Genomic DNA, 13244 nt, shown 5'->3' with positions numbered 1-13244 from the left:
AATGCGCGGACTAATTGTGATGTGAACTCTGCGACCGTGTATCGCGTTCTGAGGCTCTCCATACAATATGAGTGGACTCCATCCCTTTTTTTAAATCTAAAAATAGAAAAAGAAACAACTGTCAGTCAAACAAACACAAGTTGCTATAGGAAGAGAATTTGGCTGATGATAAAGGTAAAAAAAAAAAAAAAAAATGGCAATGTACTTAAATGCGGCTGTCGCTTACATTCACTTGAATGGATGTGGCATGGTCTGGATGCCGGACACGTACATTTTTCCTCAAGCTTTGCTATTTCATTCACTGTTGGATGTGAAATTGTCGTCCAATTGCTATTAAAATATATTTATAAACATAATTTGGAAGACATTAAACCTGCCTGTATCTATGTTTAAGTATTGTTTTAAAACACAATAAATATGTAATATTGTGTGTATTTTTATGTCTTGACAGCAGCCAGCTGCATCTTGCTGTCTTGAAAACATACCGTATTTTCGCACCCAAAAGACGCGCCGTGTCAAAGGGCGCAACACCTGTTGAGGGCGCTATTTCTGTCTTTGTAACATATACTGGACGCACCGCCTGACAAGACGATAGCACAGCTGGTGTTAGCATAGCATGAACCTGGCAGAGCTGCCCACACTGACACAGCCGATAAAAGCCTACTATGCCCCAATAACATGAGCAATCATCCCATTGTTGCAGCAGACGCCAAGTCTCTATTGACAATAGCTGACATTGACAATGGCTCAGGCCAATATTAGGTGCATTGGCAATAGCCTACAAAGCAACGTCAGGGGAGGGAGTTGGCTGCTTACCACACTCCTTAGAGTCACGGTTTAAAAAATAAATAAAAAACTCATCATACAAGCAAACAATGAAACATAGAAATAAGATTAACACAAACATGTATCTCTCATGCCATCAATATACCCAAAAAAAATGAAAATAACACAAAAGCCACTCAGCCTTAGCTAATTCAAGCAATGCATTCTGGGAGCAGAGACCCACAATCCCATAGCTGTTTAGAGAGATTTGCATGGCTGTTTAAAGAGATGTGCTGTCATGCTTTGGACTTTTTGTCTGTTGTCTAAACCTGGGACGTTTCTTGCTTGCAATAACATAAATGATAAGACAGACTAAAACATTGTGGACAGCTGCCCTTTGTCCAGCTTTTTCCAACACCATCACCCAAACATTATAGTCAGATAGTGTATTTGTCACGGTCGATTGTAAGCATGAACAACTCACTCTTTGCCCAGCAGGGTGTGCTAACATGCACTTCCAACAGCTCATTGATGACAAGGGCTGATGGACGTGAGTGGAACTTTGTCCATTTAATGGACGCATCGACTGACAGGGCGCTTTGTTTGTTAAGGAGAATTTTTGTGACTTTAAAGTGCGCTTATGACTGCGAAAATACGGTAAGTTTTTTTTTGTCTGTGTGAAAGCCAATGTGTATTTTGATTGGCTATAATTTGCGACGTCGCGTAACTGCAATTCATAATCTTGTGACAGAATCCTGCACACCGCACTAGTGAGCAGTAGAGTCCCATCACATCAGGCAGTGTGCGGCAGCCCGAAGGTGACAAACAACGGAAAATGACATTTGTACACATGCACAAGTTTTTATACTGTGTGTGGAATGTAATTTGTACTGGGTAGAGAATTAAAAAAAAAATAAATAAATAACAGAACACACAATTTGGAAGTGGATGCTATGCTGTGTAAATATTCCCTCCATGGAATTACAGTACAAAATTGGTTTTTGTTAAACTTGACAATACTGCTTCAGTTACAGTGAAAGAGTTTTAGAACACCAGAACGTGCTTGAATTTTCTTTTCTGTCCTCTAAATCCCTTGGGCTGTCAAAGCCAGATTTAAAATGCCACCTTAGCTGTCTTCCAGGTGTGAGCAGAGGAAATGCTGCACAGTGTGTCCTTTAGTCACAGGACACACACATCCACTCTGTCTGAGTTTGGACTGCAACGTTTCCTCCTGGTTCAGAATTCATTTACTTAAAATCGCCTGATTTATGTTGAACTGTGGGTCTATTAGGTCTCGCTAAAAGGACCTTGTGTCTGCTGTTGACTCATTTGCTGACCGGCCAGCTCATAGACAGGCAGTGAGTGTTCTGTGTGTTTGAGTGCATATGCCCAAACACATTTCCCTATTCCTCGTGCTATGCCTGTGATGAATCAGGATGTTTGCATTTGGCAAAGTATCAGCACTTCAAGTTTGCTGCATTTGATCGTAATATATGAAGTATTACCCTCACCCTCCCCTTGCCAGTTATAATACTGTCTGTGATGCACAATAATATGCAGTTATATAAATTAATACATTGCTTCTTTATTTATTTATTTAACCTTAACTTGGTATGCATTTTTTAGGAGCTACATATTCTAAATGTATTTACAAATAATATATACATTGTGTTCAATGTTAAAAAAAAATTTTTTTTTACTCACCCCAATATTTTTAAGACAAGGTTATTATCATAAACGAACGTAATAACAAAAACAAAAATTAAACAAACATTTTTGTTAAGAAAATAAAATGAGACAGTTTTAGGAAAAAAAGTCTATCTAAAACAACATTGTCTTGCTTGCAATATCAAAAATAATTGCACTGAATAAGAATGGCCAGACTAGTCAAAACCCCAAATATGGTATTGAGTTTTTATTTGCGTAGTTTATTAATTAATTAAAAAGAACTGGAAGCAGGAGTGTTTAGAATGATGATGTCATGAATAAAACAAAATGCTATGGAAAATGCTTTTTACTTTCTGGTGAACCCGCTTAAACAAAATACAACATCTGGTAAGACATGTTTGTTTTTATTTACGGACGCTTCCTTTTTCCTCAGTCTGGTCGTTTCTTGATTCATTCCATTTGACGTCATAATTCACCTTGACTTGGGACTAGTAGCGCCTTACTTCAGAGTGTTCTTGTTATTTTGGTTCCGAATGTGTATATATATGCGGGAATAAATGTAAACTCTCATTTTGACACTTTTTTCTGCAGAATATGACGGCCAGTTAGCCCCAGCAAGAGCATCTGAGTCAGGCATGGCAACATCATCCTATTTGGAGCCCAACCTTAATCACTCCGCAGCAAGTGGGTGTGGAGTGAAATCTCGCTCCGGGATTTCCGGTGGTACTGGTGTTGGCACCAGCGGCTCTGCCGGCGGTCTCGAGCGGACTCCAGGTTCTATGGATAGGGTTCTAAAGATCTTCCACTACTTTGAGACAAATAGTGAACCCAGCACCTGGGCGAGTAATATCAGACATGGAGATGCTACTGATGTCAGGGTATGTTCGAATTAGAATTCTAGACATTGATTATCACCTTCTGCTCTTCACATTGCCATCCTTGTTTCAACAGGGTGTCATCCAGAAGATAGCCGAAATCCACAAATTGCGCTGCGTCACTTCACTCGGGCTGCGTTTAACCCATCTGCACACGGACGCACGTCACTGGTTACATCCTGACTTGGGAGTCTGCCATGTCAGGGAGAAATATGAGAAACAGCACCCGCAAGAGGAGTGGAGGTACGATCACAGTACAAAGTTTTTTTGAGGGTTTATTTTTGTAACAATTCTTGTTGATACAGTGAACATTTAGAAGTTCGCAGGAGTCACGGACCTAACTTCCAATGTGTCACTGACTAGGGGTGTGCATCTCTCCAATAAAAGACGATAATGCGTATCTCGATTCCTTTCAACGACGGGTCATTTTAAAATTTTACGATTTGGTTTGGTTAAATTAAAACTGATTTTCTTGTTCAATTAGTATTTGATGTTTTTGCTTTCCACATTAAAATATTTTCGTAATGCAGATGATACATGACGCTGACTTTATGTTAGCTTCGCAACAACTGCCATAACGATCCCCCAGTTTTCCTTTAGCATTATCTGTGTATTTCTTTCATCTTTCACCGGATGTGTTTTACTCATTGTTGAACTTGATTTGAAATGGAGAATTTGTTCATTTTGCCAACACGTAGCAGAGGAGTAGTGCCTGAGAGGGTGGCAAAGTTGCAAGCCCACAGGAGATGCTGCTGCTGAGCTATTGTTAGAACGGAGGCAGCAGCAGCCCAAGGGATAGACTGACTCCATCACACTCCTCTCCATCTCCCTTTGCTTGCTTTCTCTCCATCTGTCTCGTGTGGCCACGCTTACCATTTTCCACTTTGATCTTATTCCGCATCCTTTTTTCCTCCCACATCATCGTTTTTCTCACTGGCTCTCATCTTACCAGTGTGTCTAATTTTTCTTCTCTGTTCCACCTTTTGCTTTATTCATGATCGAACTAGGTTTTCTCATTCGTTTTGTTCTCAGCCTGCATCTTTTCTTAGGCTTATAGCATCCCTACTCTCAACTCTCCTGACCCAATTCCCTCCATTGTAGACACTTGCATAGTAAGGTTACAATAAACACTGCCGTCTGATCCCTCTACTTTGCATAAGAATGCTTCATAGGTTGTTGTTCTTCTCCGATTGGACTCATGTGCATTGTTGAGATGTATGCATCTCTAAAATGAGTAATTACTAGTTTTGTGTCATCGTCTCACAGAATCAAGATGTTGCTGTCATATTCAATCTGCATTTATTAATTTCTGCACTGTCATTAATTTACTCCCTTTAATTCTCAGGTATGAGCTACGGATGCGCTACTTTCCTAAAGGTTACCTCAGTCATTTCTCAGAAGACAAACCTTCGCTCAACTACCTCTATCACCAGGTGTGACAACACTAAAAAACTAAACTAAGGAAGGAAATAGTATCTTCAGTTCCTCTGAAGTCCACAAATCGTCTGTTTCAACTCTTTTCATTCTGCATAAAATCAAGACTTCCTTTAATAGACCTATCAAATTTGTTACTTTGTTTCAACAGGTAAAGAGTGACTACATGTTACATATCGCCGATCAAGTGGATCAAGAGGTTGCTTTGAAATTAGGCTGTCTAGAAATAAGGTGAGAGAGAAGACAGTGTGTTCACACAGTGGTTGCCGTTGCCTTCCCTGATAAGTTTGATTTCTTGGTTTCTGTTTTTTCTAACCGCCATCATCTCTTGACTTTCCAGGCGTTTCTTCAGAGAGATGCCAGGAAATGCCCTCGACAAGAAATCCAACTATGAACTCCTCGAGTAACTTATATTTAATTACAATGTCTGATTTGTGCGACTATTGAATTATCCAAACCAATTGTTTCGCTGATGCTGTTGTTTGTTTTAGGAAAGATGTTGGTTTAAGAAGGTTCTTCCCCAAAAGCCTGTTGGACTCTCTAAAGGTACGATCAAAACAATCAGTACAGTTAATACTAATAATAATGTTTACACTTTCTATAAGGTTCTTTTGGAACATTTTAATTCCTTGCATTTTCATTCATTTCAATGGGAAAAGTTACCTGGATTTAAGAACATTTCGAGTGACAAGCGTCAAGCGAGGTTAAGTTTGTATCTTGAGTTACTTATTTTTATTTTAAATGTCTCTCTCTCACCATTTTCTCAGGCAAAGACCCTTCGTAAGCATATCCAGCAAACGTTCAAGCAGTTCGCCAACCTCAACGATGAGCAGAGCATCCACAAGTTTTTTGAGATCATCTCTCCCATCTACCACTTCGATAAGGAGTGCTTCAAATGTGCATTAGGGGTAGGGCAGCATTCGCTTCATAGAGTCCAAATGTTCCACATTAGATGAGTTGTGAAGGTCATTTACACGTTTCCCAGCATATGTCATTCTGGTGGAAGCCCGGAATTTATTTACTGAAGCTCTCAGTGTGGAATGCTATCATGTTAATAACTTACCAGATCCAAACAAAGTCAGGTTAAAATGTTTTCCATTTGTCTTATAGTCTTACTTTCTCACTGGGAACCTCATTTTGTGGGAAGAGTGGTATTGATTGAAAAATATACTTATTTATTTATACTTGATGATGTAGGAAATGTATTGCATCATGCTGAGAGGTGCTTATTGTTTTTGTCCCTCTCGTATGACTAAATAAGGTGAGTTTTAAACACATGAGTATTTCCGAACAATACAGCGAGAATCCAGAAATGTTAAATTAATATTTATCTGATTGCGTCAACCAAAACTATGCAATATTATCTTGCATGGGAAAAATATTTTCGTCCTTACGTTTTGCAAGTGTAGTCTAACGCAGATATTTTTTGTGGGTGTTCCACCAAGTAACAAATGCTGGGCAATTACCTTTAGACCAAAGAGAAGTTAGGAAATATTTCCTTTGGATTGTAAAAATAGCTTCGAGTATAATGTCATATGATATAATGTAGATGAAAAAAATGTAAGAAATATTAAGATGTGATTGTTCTGTCTGTATTTTCAGTCTAGCTGGGTAATATCAGTAGAGTTAGCAATCGGACCAGAGGAAGGAATCAGCTACCTGACGGACAAAGGCTCAACGGTGAGTCTTATCGGTTTTTACGAAATTCTCAATTCTGACTCAATATTAATTGTCATTATAGCACAAAGCAACATGTAGCATATTTAATTTCTGTAGTCCTACGGCGCTATATAAAATAACTTGGGGTCGAGGTTAACTTCTTCATCAATGTTCCTTTTTGAGCCTTTACTGGGTCTTCACAGCACTGCCCTCTAGTTCTTTGTCTTGCCTATACAGTTGACATTTTTAAAAAATAACTTATTGATGTTATGAAATAGAATAGATATACTGTTTGATGATAATTAGTTGTGATTTATTTTGATGTCTCCAGCCTACCCACTTAGCTAACTTCAACCAGGTTCAATCCATCCAGTATTCACCATTGGAGGAAAAGGACAGGAAAGGAATGCTGCAGCTCAACGTAGCTGGAGCGCCAGAGGTGACAACAAACACAAACACATGCACACCCACACACACACACACATAAACTAGAGGTAAGATCGGGGCTAAAATATCCAGCCTGACCCGACCCAGGCCTGGGGTTATTAACGATCGACCCAGCCCGAGCCCGAACAAATAACTTGATTTGCAGGCCCAAGCCCGAAACAAACCCAATTTCTTTTTTTATTTGTGAGGACTCACGCCTGGAAAAATGACTGGTTGCGATTTGTGCGATCACATTTGTGACGATGCCTGTGCATTATAACAACAAATTAAAGCCTGACTTTTGTCACTAATTATTTCAGTTAAACACGACTGTAAGATGCATATTCAATAAACATTGATATCTTTTATGATTGTGTGTCTGTTCTATAGGGTGTGATAATTCATGCTTCATTTTGTTGTACATACATTGCATGAGTGTATATATAATATATAAAAATATATTTATTTTAAAAAAGTTGGTGAGAGAGAAGCCCGACCCAACCCGAATCTAATAATTGCCATCCTGGGACTCGGGCTCGAGTTTGAGATCTTACTAACAGAAACTCACTGACGCAAGTAGTCCCTCATGTTGTCACCCTGGGATTATTAAATGACAGATTCATTTAGACTTTATTCGCAATGACGGTAAATCCATCAGAAATGTTGTGTAAGCTATGCGTGTAATCACATTCACATGCTTCTGAATCATTATTTTGCATTTGAACTTGTAGTGACACCGTTTCCTGGTAAAGAAGTAGGCAATGTCAGCATGCGTATGTCAATGTGGGCGTGTAGCAGAACAATGTGCGAATGGAAAAACATGTTGGCATCATGTCATAACTATCTTTTTCTGTGCATGGCTGAACAAATTTTGTCTGGATTATTGTTATGCGCCTTATTCTAAAAGTGTGCTGCTTATCAGACGAATGTGTACGTGTCCCGTGTGTTTGCGCAGCCTCTCACAGTCACCACAGCATCTTTGACAACAGCAGAAAACATGGCTGATTTGATTGACGGCTACTGTCGACTCTTTTCCTCAACGATCCACTCCTTCATTGTCAGAGTCCACAAGGGTAGGACACACTCGCACTTCTATTTATTTTAGGCTTATTGCCAATGATTGTCTTCCGTGGAGATTGCCGTGAATGCGCGTGTGTGTGTGCGTGCGTGTGTGCGTCAATATAGTATGACAACACAGTCACCCAACCACATAATTAACTCTGCTTTTGACTGGAGATGCTTGTCACTTTGAATACCCTTCCTGCGTTTGTGTTTTTCTGGAAAAAAAAAAAAACTGTCTGCAAGCAGTGATGTGTTAGCCCTCACCCTGTCGCTCAATTTTGTCTTGCAGAGGGCGATAGAGCGCTACCATCCATCCCAAAGTAAGTATGACTATCTTTGGTACATTCTGCACCACACCATTCGTTTTGAAGTTTGTTTAAATAAACGTACAGTGCAAAATATTGGTGTTATGCATTATAAAATAGCTATTAACAAAAAAAGTCTATATTCAGGTTTCTTATTTCATAACCAACATTAATGTTAGCAACATATGACACTGTGGTAACTTTTATTTGTCCGACGCAGAGTATCAAATCATGAGAGGCGGATGGAAAAACGGATGGACGGAGTACGAACCAGAGCAGTTTGTGTGTCAGGTAGAAGACTCATTGTGGCTTCCTCCTTCAGTCACTGTCAGTGTCTGCTAGGTTTAATGCGCTGCACGACTGCTGAGTGACTAAAGGCTCTGAGGGCGTGTGTGTGTTCATGCGTGTGCAGGGGTGTGTGTGTGTGTGTGTGTGCGTCCCGTTTCCCCTATAAAGCCGCCTCTTTGTTTGCAGTGAAGAGTCTCTCTTTCACACCATATGTTTGCATGGAGAGCTTTCGTCAGTGCCACTTAACTTTGACTTCCTAAGCTTTCCAGGGTCTCTTAACCTCCGACTAGCTCCCTGTGACGCAGCATCGTGAAATTGATCACATGAATAGAATCAATGCAGTGCAAATGCGACACACGATATTGGTCCGACTCCTACCTGTTCATGCATACTAATCTTTAAAATTCTCTCCTCCCTTCTTTGTATGCATCTCTTGGTGCATGTGGCTTCGACAGGGCACAATAGTGGCGATGGTAAACAATATAATTTCTTTTACAGTCCTGCTTAATTTGATTTCACTGCATGTGTTGAAAGAATCCGTGTGTCTGTAACCGATACCGCTTTCTCCATGACTCAATCTGTTTTTGTGACACATTCTGGAAAGAACAGCCGTTTCCATCCCTCCCTTTTCCTCTTTGTGTTTGCTTCTCGCCACTACACATCACTCTTTTCTGTCGCCGTCACTTGCGAGCGTGTTACTTTGACAGTAATTGTTGTGCATGTGCTCCGAGTTGGTTATGGTGACATTCTTTTGGACAGGTAATTGTGTCGCATTATTTTTTTTAAAACCCATTTGCAATGCCTTTTAGAAAATATGTACTTTATTGGTAATTTATTGTGATGCATTATTTGAGTTAAACATTAATGAGTCACCATTTGAGGTTTAAATGTTCCCTTTTTGTCCTCTGTGTCGCTACAGAAACAGATGACTATGCTGAGATCATAGATGAGGAGGACACTTATACAATGCCTTCAAGTAAGTAAACCAACATACATGTTGACATACAAAGATGATGTTACAAAATGATTGTTCGTGCGTGTAGGTGTGTGTGTGCGTGTGTGTATGGTCATCAACTTCAATTTGTCAGATAAGCTGTCTATTTCTGTGCCTTATTTTATTACATTACCTCATACTATCAATCTCACAATATTCACAATAGCGTAATAGTAAAGTGTTTCAATATTGTCGTGGTATTGTCTCAGTATAAAATAATGGGCTGTTATACTTAAAATTTCATTTGTTCTTAGCATGGCTTCTATGGCACTCTCTCGCCACTTCCCTGTTACTGTATAGTAGTGAGACATACGATGTGGCTGCGTAACCCATGTGACACGTCACAAGAAATACACTAATGAATGGCTGACGGGCCTTTCCCCCTCCTAATAATCAAAGAGTCCACAATTTCCTATAGCTGACCAGGAGTAGCAAATGAGCCATTGTGTTTGATGTGTTTATTGAAGCGTGAGCACTTGTACAGTTGAACTATTTTAGTGTAGCTGTGTGATAAATCTGCGGACATGAAGTGCAAGATTACTGGACTGACGTTGCTCCAACGGCCTCATATGGAAACGGGAACTAGCTAATGCATGGATGACCTACCTTGGGTTGCTTTTCCTCATATGCTTTCTCTGTGCCTTGGCAGTCCTTTCAGTCTTTCTGTTAAGACAGTTTCGGGTCGTGTGAATGTGTATGTTGGGTGGGTGATGGTGGGTTTTAGTTTTTTGTTGTAATTGGAATTTATTGTACAGCACTTTGAGCTGCATTTTATGTATGAAAAGTGCTATCTAAATAATATTTGATTTGATTAATAGTTATTCTGGATGATAGTTGAACCTTAACACTAGCTGAAACTGAGTTAAATAAGGGGCACTTTAATAGTTGGATTAAAAAAAGAATGAGAGAAGTACCGGAAATGTGAATTGGAGGACATTGGAATTGATCATCAACACTTCAAACGCACTTCAGAGCTCCCTGGTGCCTCCTGGGGCTGAGCATGTATGGCATCGCTTTACAATCAAACATCCCTTATAAAACCTTACATGCGCCACATAATTTGTAACGCACAATATGATGTGTGAATATATGCTCACCTATTATTTTGAGATTCGTGATTATTTGTTATAATTATTATTAAATTAAAGAATGTAAAGGATCGTATTGCAGTCACTTAAATATCTATTTGTTTCCGCTTTTCTACATGCTCTCTAAGTCAAAATTCCTTGTCCTTATCTTCAAATGAATTTGGAGTAATGAAAAAGATTCAGAACACAGTACAATAGTCTCACTGAATAAAAAAAGTGCTGTTGTCAGATATAGTAATCTTGCCTAGAAAGGGCAACACTTAAAGCTCATATTGCCCGTATATTTATAGGCGGGTTTTATATTTTTGTATTGTGTCACAAGATATTTCTACGACAAATATACATTTTGTAGGTCCTTGCAGCAATTTTTTTTTCTTAACTTGTCACAACAACAATCACTGAAATATTCCAAAATTGGTTGTCATTGTACTCACAGTTAGTTATTTTGTCTCCTATCAATAACCAATTTTCCCAGAATACTATGGACTAGATCAAGGTAATGATTTGAACATATCATATGACTAAGTTATATCGTGGTGGTACTTTGATTTGGTGGTGGTTGTGATCCTCGTTTGATGTCTGCCTGCAACAGTAAATGAACATCTGAATGTGCTGTTTTATTGTGCAACCCCAACCCTCCTCTTTTGTGTTCATTCATTTGTTTTTCCACTTCGAGGGTCCCTCTTGTCTGACATGAATATTAGAAAAAGGAAGGAATAAACTTTTTTTTACGCTTTTGTTGGGATAAAACGTTTGCGATGAAGAAATAAAATTAAATCCTTATGATCAGGCATATATTACCGATGCTCACATATGCCTTCATCTTGACTTTTTCGCTAAGTAAACCATAAAGTACAAATTTGTGTATGATACCGTACTCTTAAAAATGTAAGCTTTGCTATCCGGCATGCTCGACTCGAATTGCTGATGTTGTTGTTGCATGCAGACTGCTGCCAAGCTTGCCAGAGTAGATGGACAAAATTCATTCTTTGATAAATGAATCCACAGTTAAACCTTTTACCGGAGAATGACATACTCAATGCTGCAGGGTAAAAACTCTCTGCACCATGCAACCAATAGTTGGTGTGGAAAGTGTGTGCACATAATCCCATGTAAATGACAAGTCTGTGCGCTGTGCTCTGACAAGCTTAGTAAGTGTGTGTGGTTATTGCTATGTATGTTTGGTTCTAATTATCTTCACCGTGTGTGCTTGTGTTCATGTGTATATTGTCTATCCAGCACAGGACTATGAAATTCAGCGGGATCACATTGAACTGGGCCGCTGCATAGGTGAGGGTCAGTTCGGGGACGTCCACCAAGGAGTCTACATCAGCCCGGTAAGTACACATAGAGGAACGCATATGAGAAGATTGACTTTCACTTGTAAAGTTTTATTATCAATCTTGTGCACTATTTATTGTCTGAGCGTGCGCCAATCTACATGATGGGCATTGCCACTGGAAGTCATAAAAGCCGATCAGACAAGATGTATCTTGCCTCTAATTGCTAATCTCTGTGCTCAGTGCATGTGCAGACATATAGAAGAGAACAAAAGGACATCATTTTTTGTGTGATACCGTGTTCAAAAGGCTTACTGCACATGGTGGCTTTAAGAAGCTTAAATCCAAATCTTTTTATTTAAATACACTCCTCTGTGGATGGTCCTGTGGCTGCAGTTAAATGGCTTAATTTGAGAATATAATCCAAATCCCTAAACCATTGTAATTAACATTACCCTCTCTGATCTTGGATCCTCTTCTCATTTGTTGCAAAAAATGCTTCGGATTAAATGCAATTATCATTAATTAGAAATTAAGATGTTGAGGTTTTCTTTGGGAGTGACCAGGATGGATAGAATTGGAAATGAGCTAATTAGAGGGAGAGTCTCGGTTGGATATTTTGGGGAAAATGTTAGAGACAATAAACTTGCTTTGGACATATCCCGAGAAGAGATAGTGAGTATATCCTTAGAAGGATGATGAGGATGGAGCTGCTGGGAAAGAAAGTGAAAAGGAGACCAAAGAGAAGGGCAGAGGAGAATGTGGAAAACGCATTTTAATGAAGGATGAATTGATGTGACGACCAACAACAGGACGAGCCGAAAGGAAAAGAAGCACAAGATGATGTGACATTTTTATTTGAAAGGTTTAGTATTAATTAATTTGAAAAGGCCTTTAAACCAGAGATTCTTAACTGGATGCAAAAAGTGTGTCGTCGGCTCATTATGGATGGGTCGCAGTCTCACAGACGGGTATCAGAAAATTTCTCAATAAACACTCTGAAAGGTACTTTGATTATGCCAGTGCAATTATGTTTCAAAATATACATGTTTTTCAAGCCTGTTTTTTTAACAATATATATTTTTTATTGTTCTTAAGAATCAGTGGTAATAAACATTTTACCGCCAATAGGAAAATGTTGGTCGCAGCCTTAGAACAATCGAGAACCACTGCTTTTAACACCCTTAAAAATAAAATATGACAGTACTTTAATCTTGGGCCTGTTGAGTTGCCTACACTAGTATTTAATACGATTGTTCAAATTTTGGTGTGTCCCTCCGTATCTTGCAGGAGAACCCGGCATTGTCTGTGGCCGTGAAGACGTGTAAGAATTCAACATCGGACAGCGTCAGGGAGAAATTTCTGCAAGAAGCACGTAAGTTTTTAAGCGAGGTGTTCAT

General features: G+C 39.2%; 1 protein-coding gene across 6 annotated transcripts in view; it reads left to right on the top strand.

The window, feature by feature from the left end:
* Positions 1 to 13244, top strand: part of LOC148329395 (focal adhesion kinase 1-like) — a 36057-nt gene that overhangs the window by 2911 nt on the left and 19902 nt on the right. For 3 of the 6 annotated variants that reach the window (XM_088305984.1, XM_088305989.1, XM_088305988.1), the window contains exons 2-18: positions 3025 to 3311; positions 3385 to 3551; positions 4654 to 4741; positions 4894 to 4973; positions 5083 to 5145; positions 5234 to 5288; positions 5510 to 5650; positions 6345 to 6422; positions 6733 to 6840; positions 7783 to 7900; positions 8179 to 8209; positions 8415 to 8485; positions 8938 to 8955; positions 9402 to 9458; positions 11040 to 11060; positions 11804 to 11901; positions 13135 to 13219. In XM_088305984.1, the coding sequence (XP_088162110.1) occupies positions 3025 to 3311; positions 3385 to 3551; positions 4654 to 4741; positions 4894 to 4973; positions 5083 to 5145; positions 5234 to 5288; positions 5510 to 5650; positions 6345 to 6422; positions 6733 to 6840; positions 7783 to 7900; positions 8179 to 8209; positions 8415 to 8485; positions 8938 to 8955; positions 9402 to 9458; positions 11040 to 11060; positions 11804 to 11901; positions 13135 to 13219 (1566 nt within the window). The remainder of the gene's footprint in view (positions 1 to 3024; positions 3312 to 3384; positions 3552 to 4653; positions 4742 to 4893; positions 4974 to 5082; positions 5146 to 5233; positions 5289 to 5509; positions 5651 to 6344; positions 6423 to 6732; positions 6841 to 7782; positions 7901 to 8178; positions 8210 to 8414; positions 8486 to 8937; positions 8956 to 9401; positions 9459 to 11039; positions 11061 to 11803; positions 11902 to 13134; positions 13220 to 13244) is intronic. The other 3 variants (XM_088305985.1, XM_088305986.1, XM_088305987.1) reach the window with 3 other exon arrangements.

This window comes from Idiotropiscis lumnitzeri, chromosome 10, assembly GCF_059441095.1.
Source record: "Idiotropiscis lumnitzeri isolate Australia: NSW breed Sydney's pygmy pipehorse chromosome 10, RoL_Ilum_1.0, whole genome shotgun sequence".
Taxonomy (NCBI): domain Eukaryota; kingdom Metazoa; phylum Chordata; class Actinopteri; order Syngnathiformes; family Syngnathidae; genus Idiotropiscis; species Idiotropiscis lumnitzeri.
Note: the sequence above shows the minus strand (reverse complement) of the source record. Positions and strands in the feature narration are given on the sequence as shown.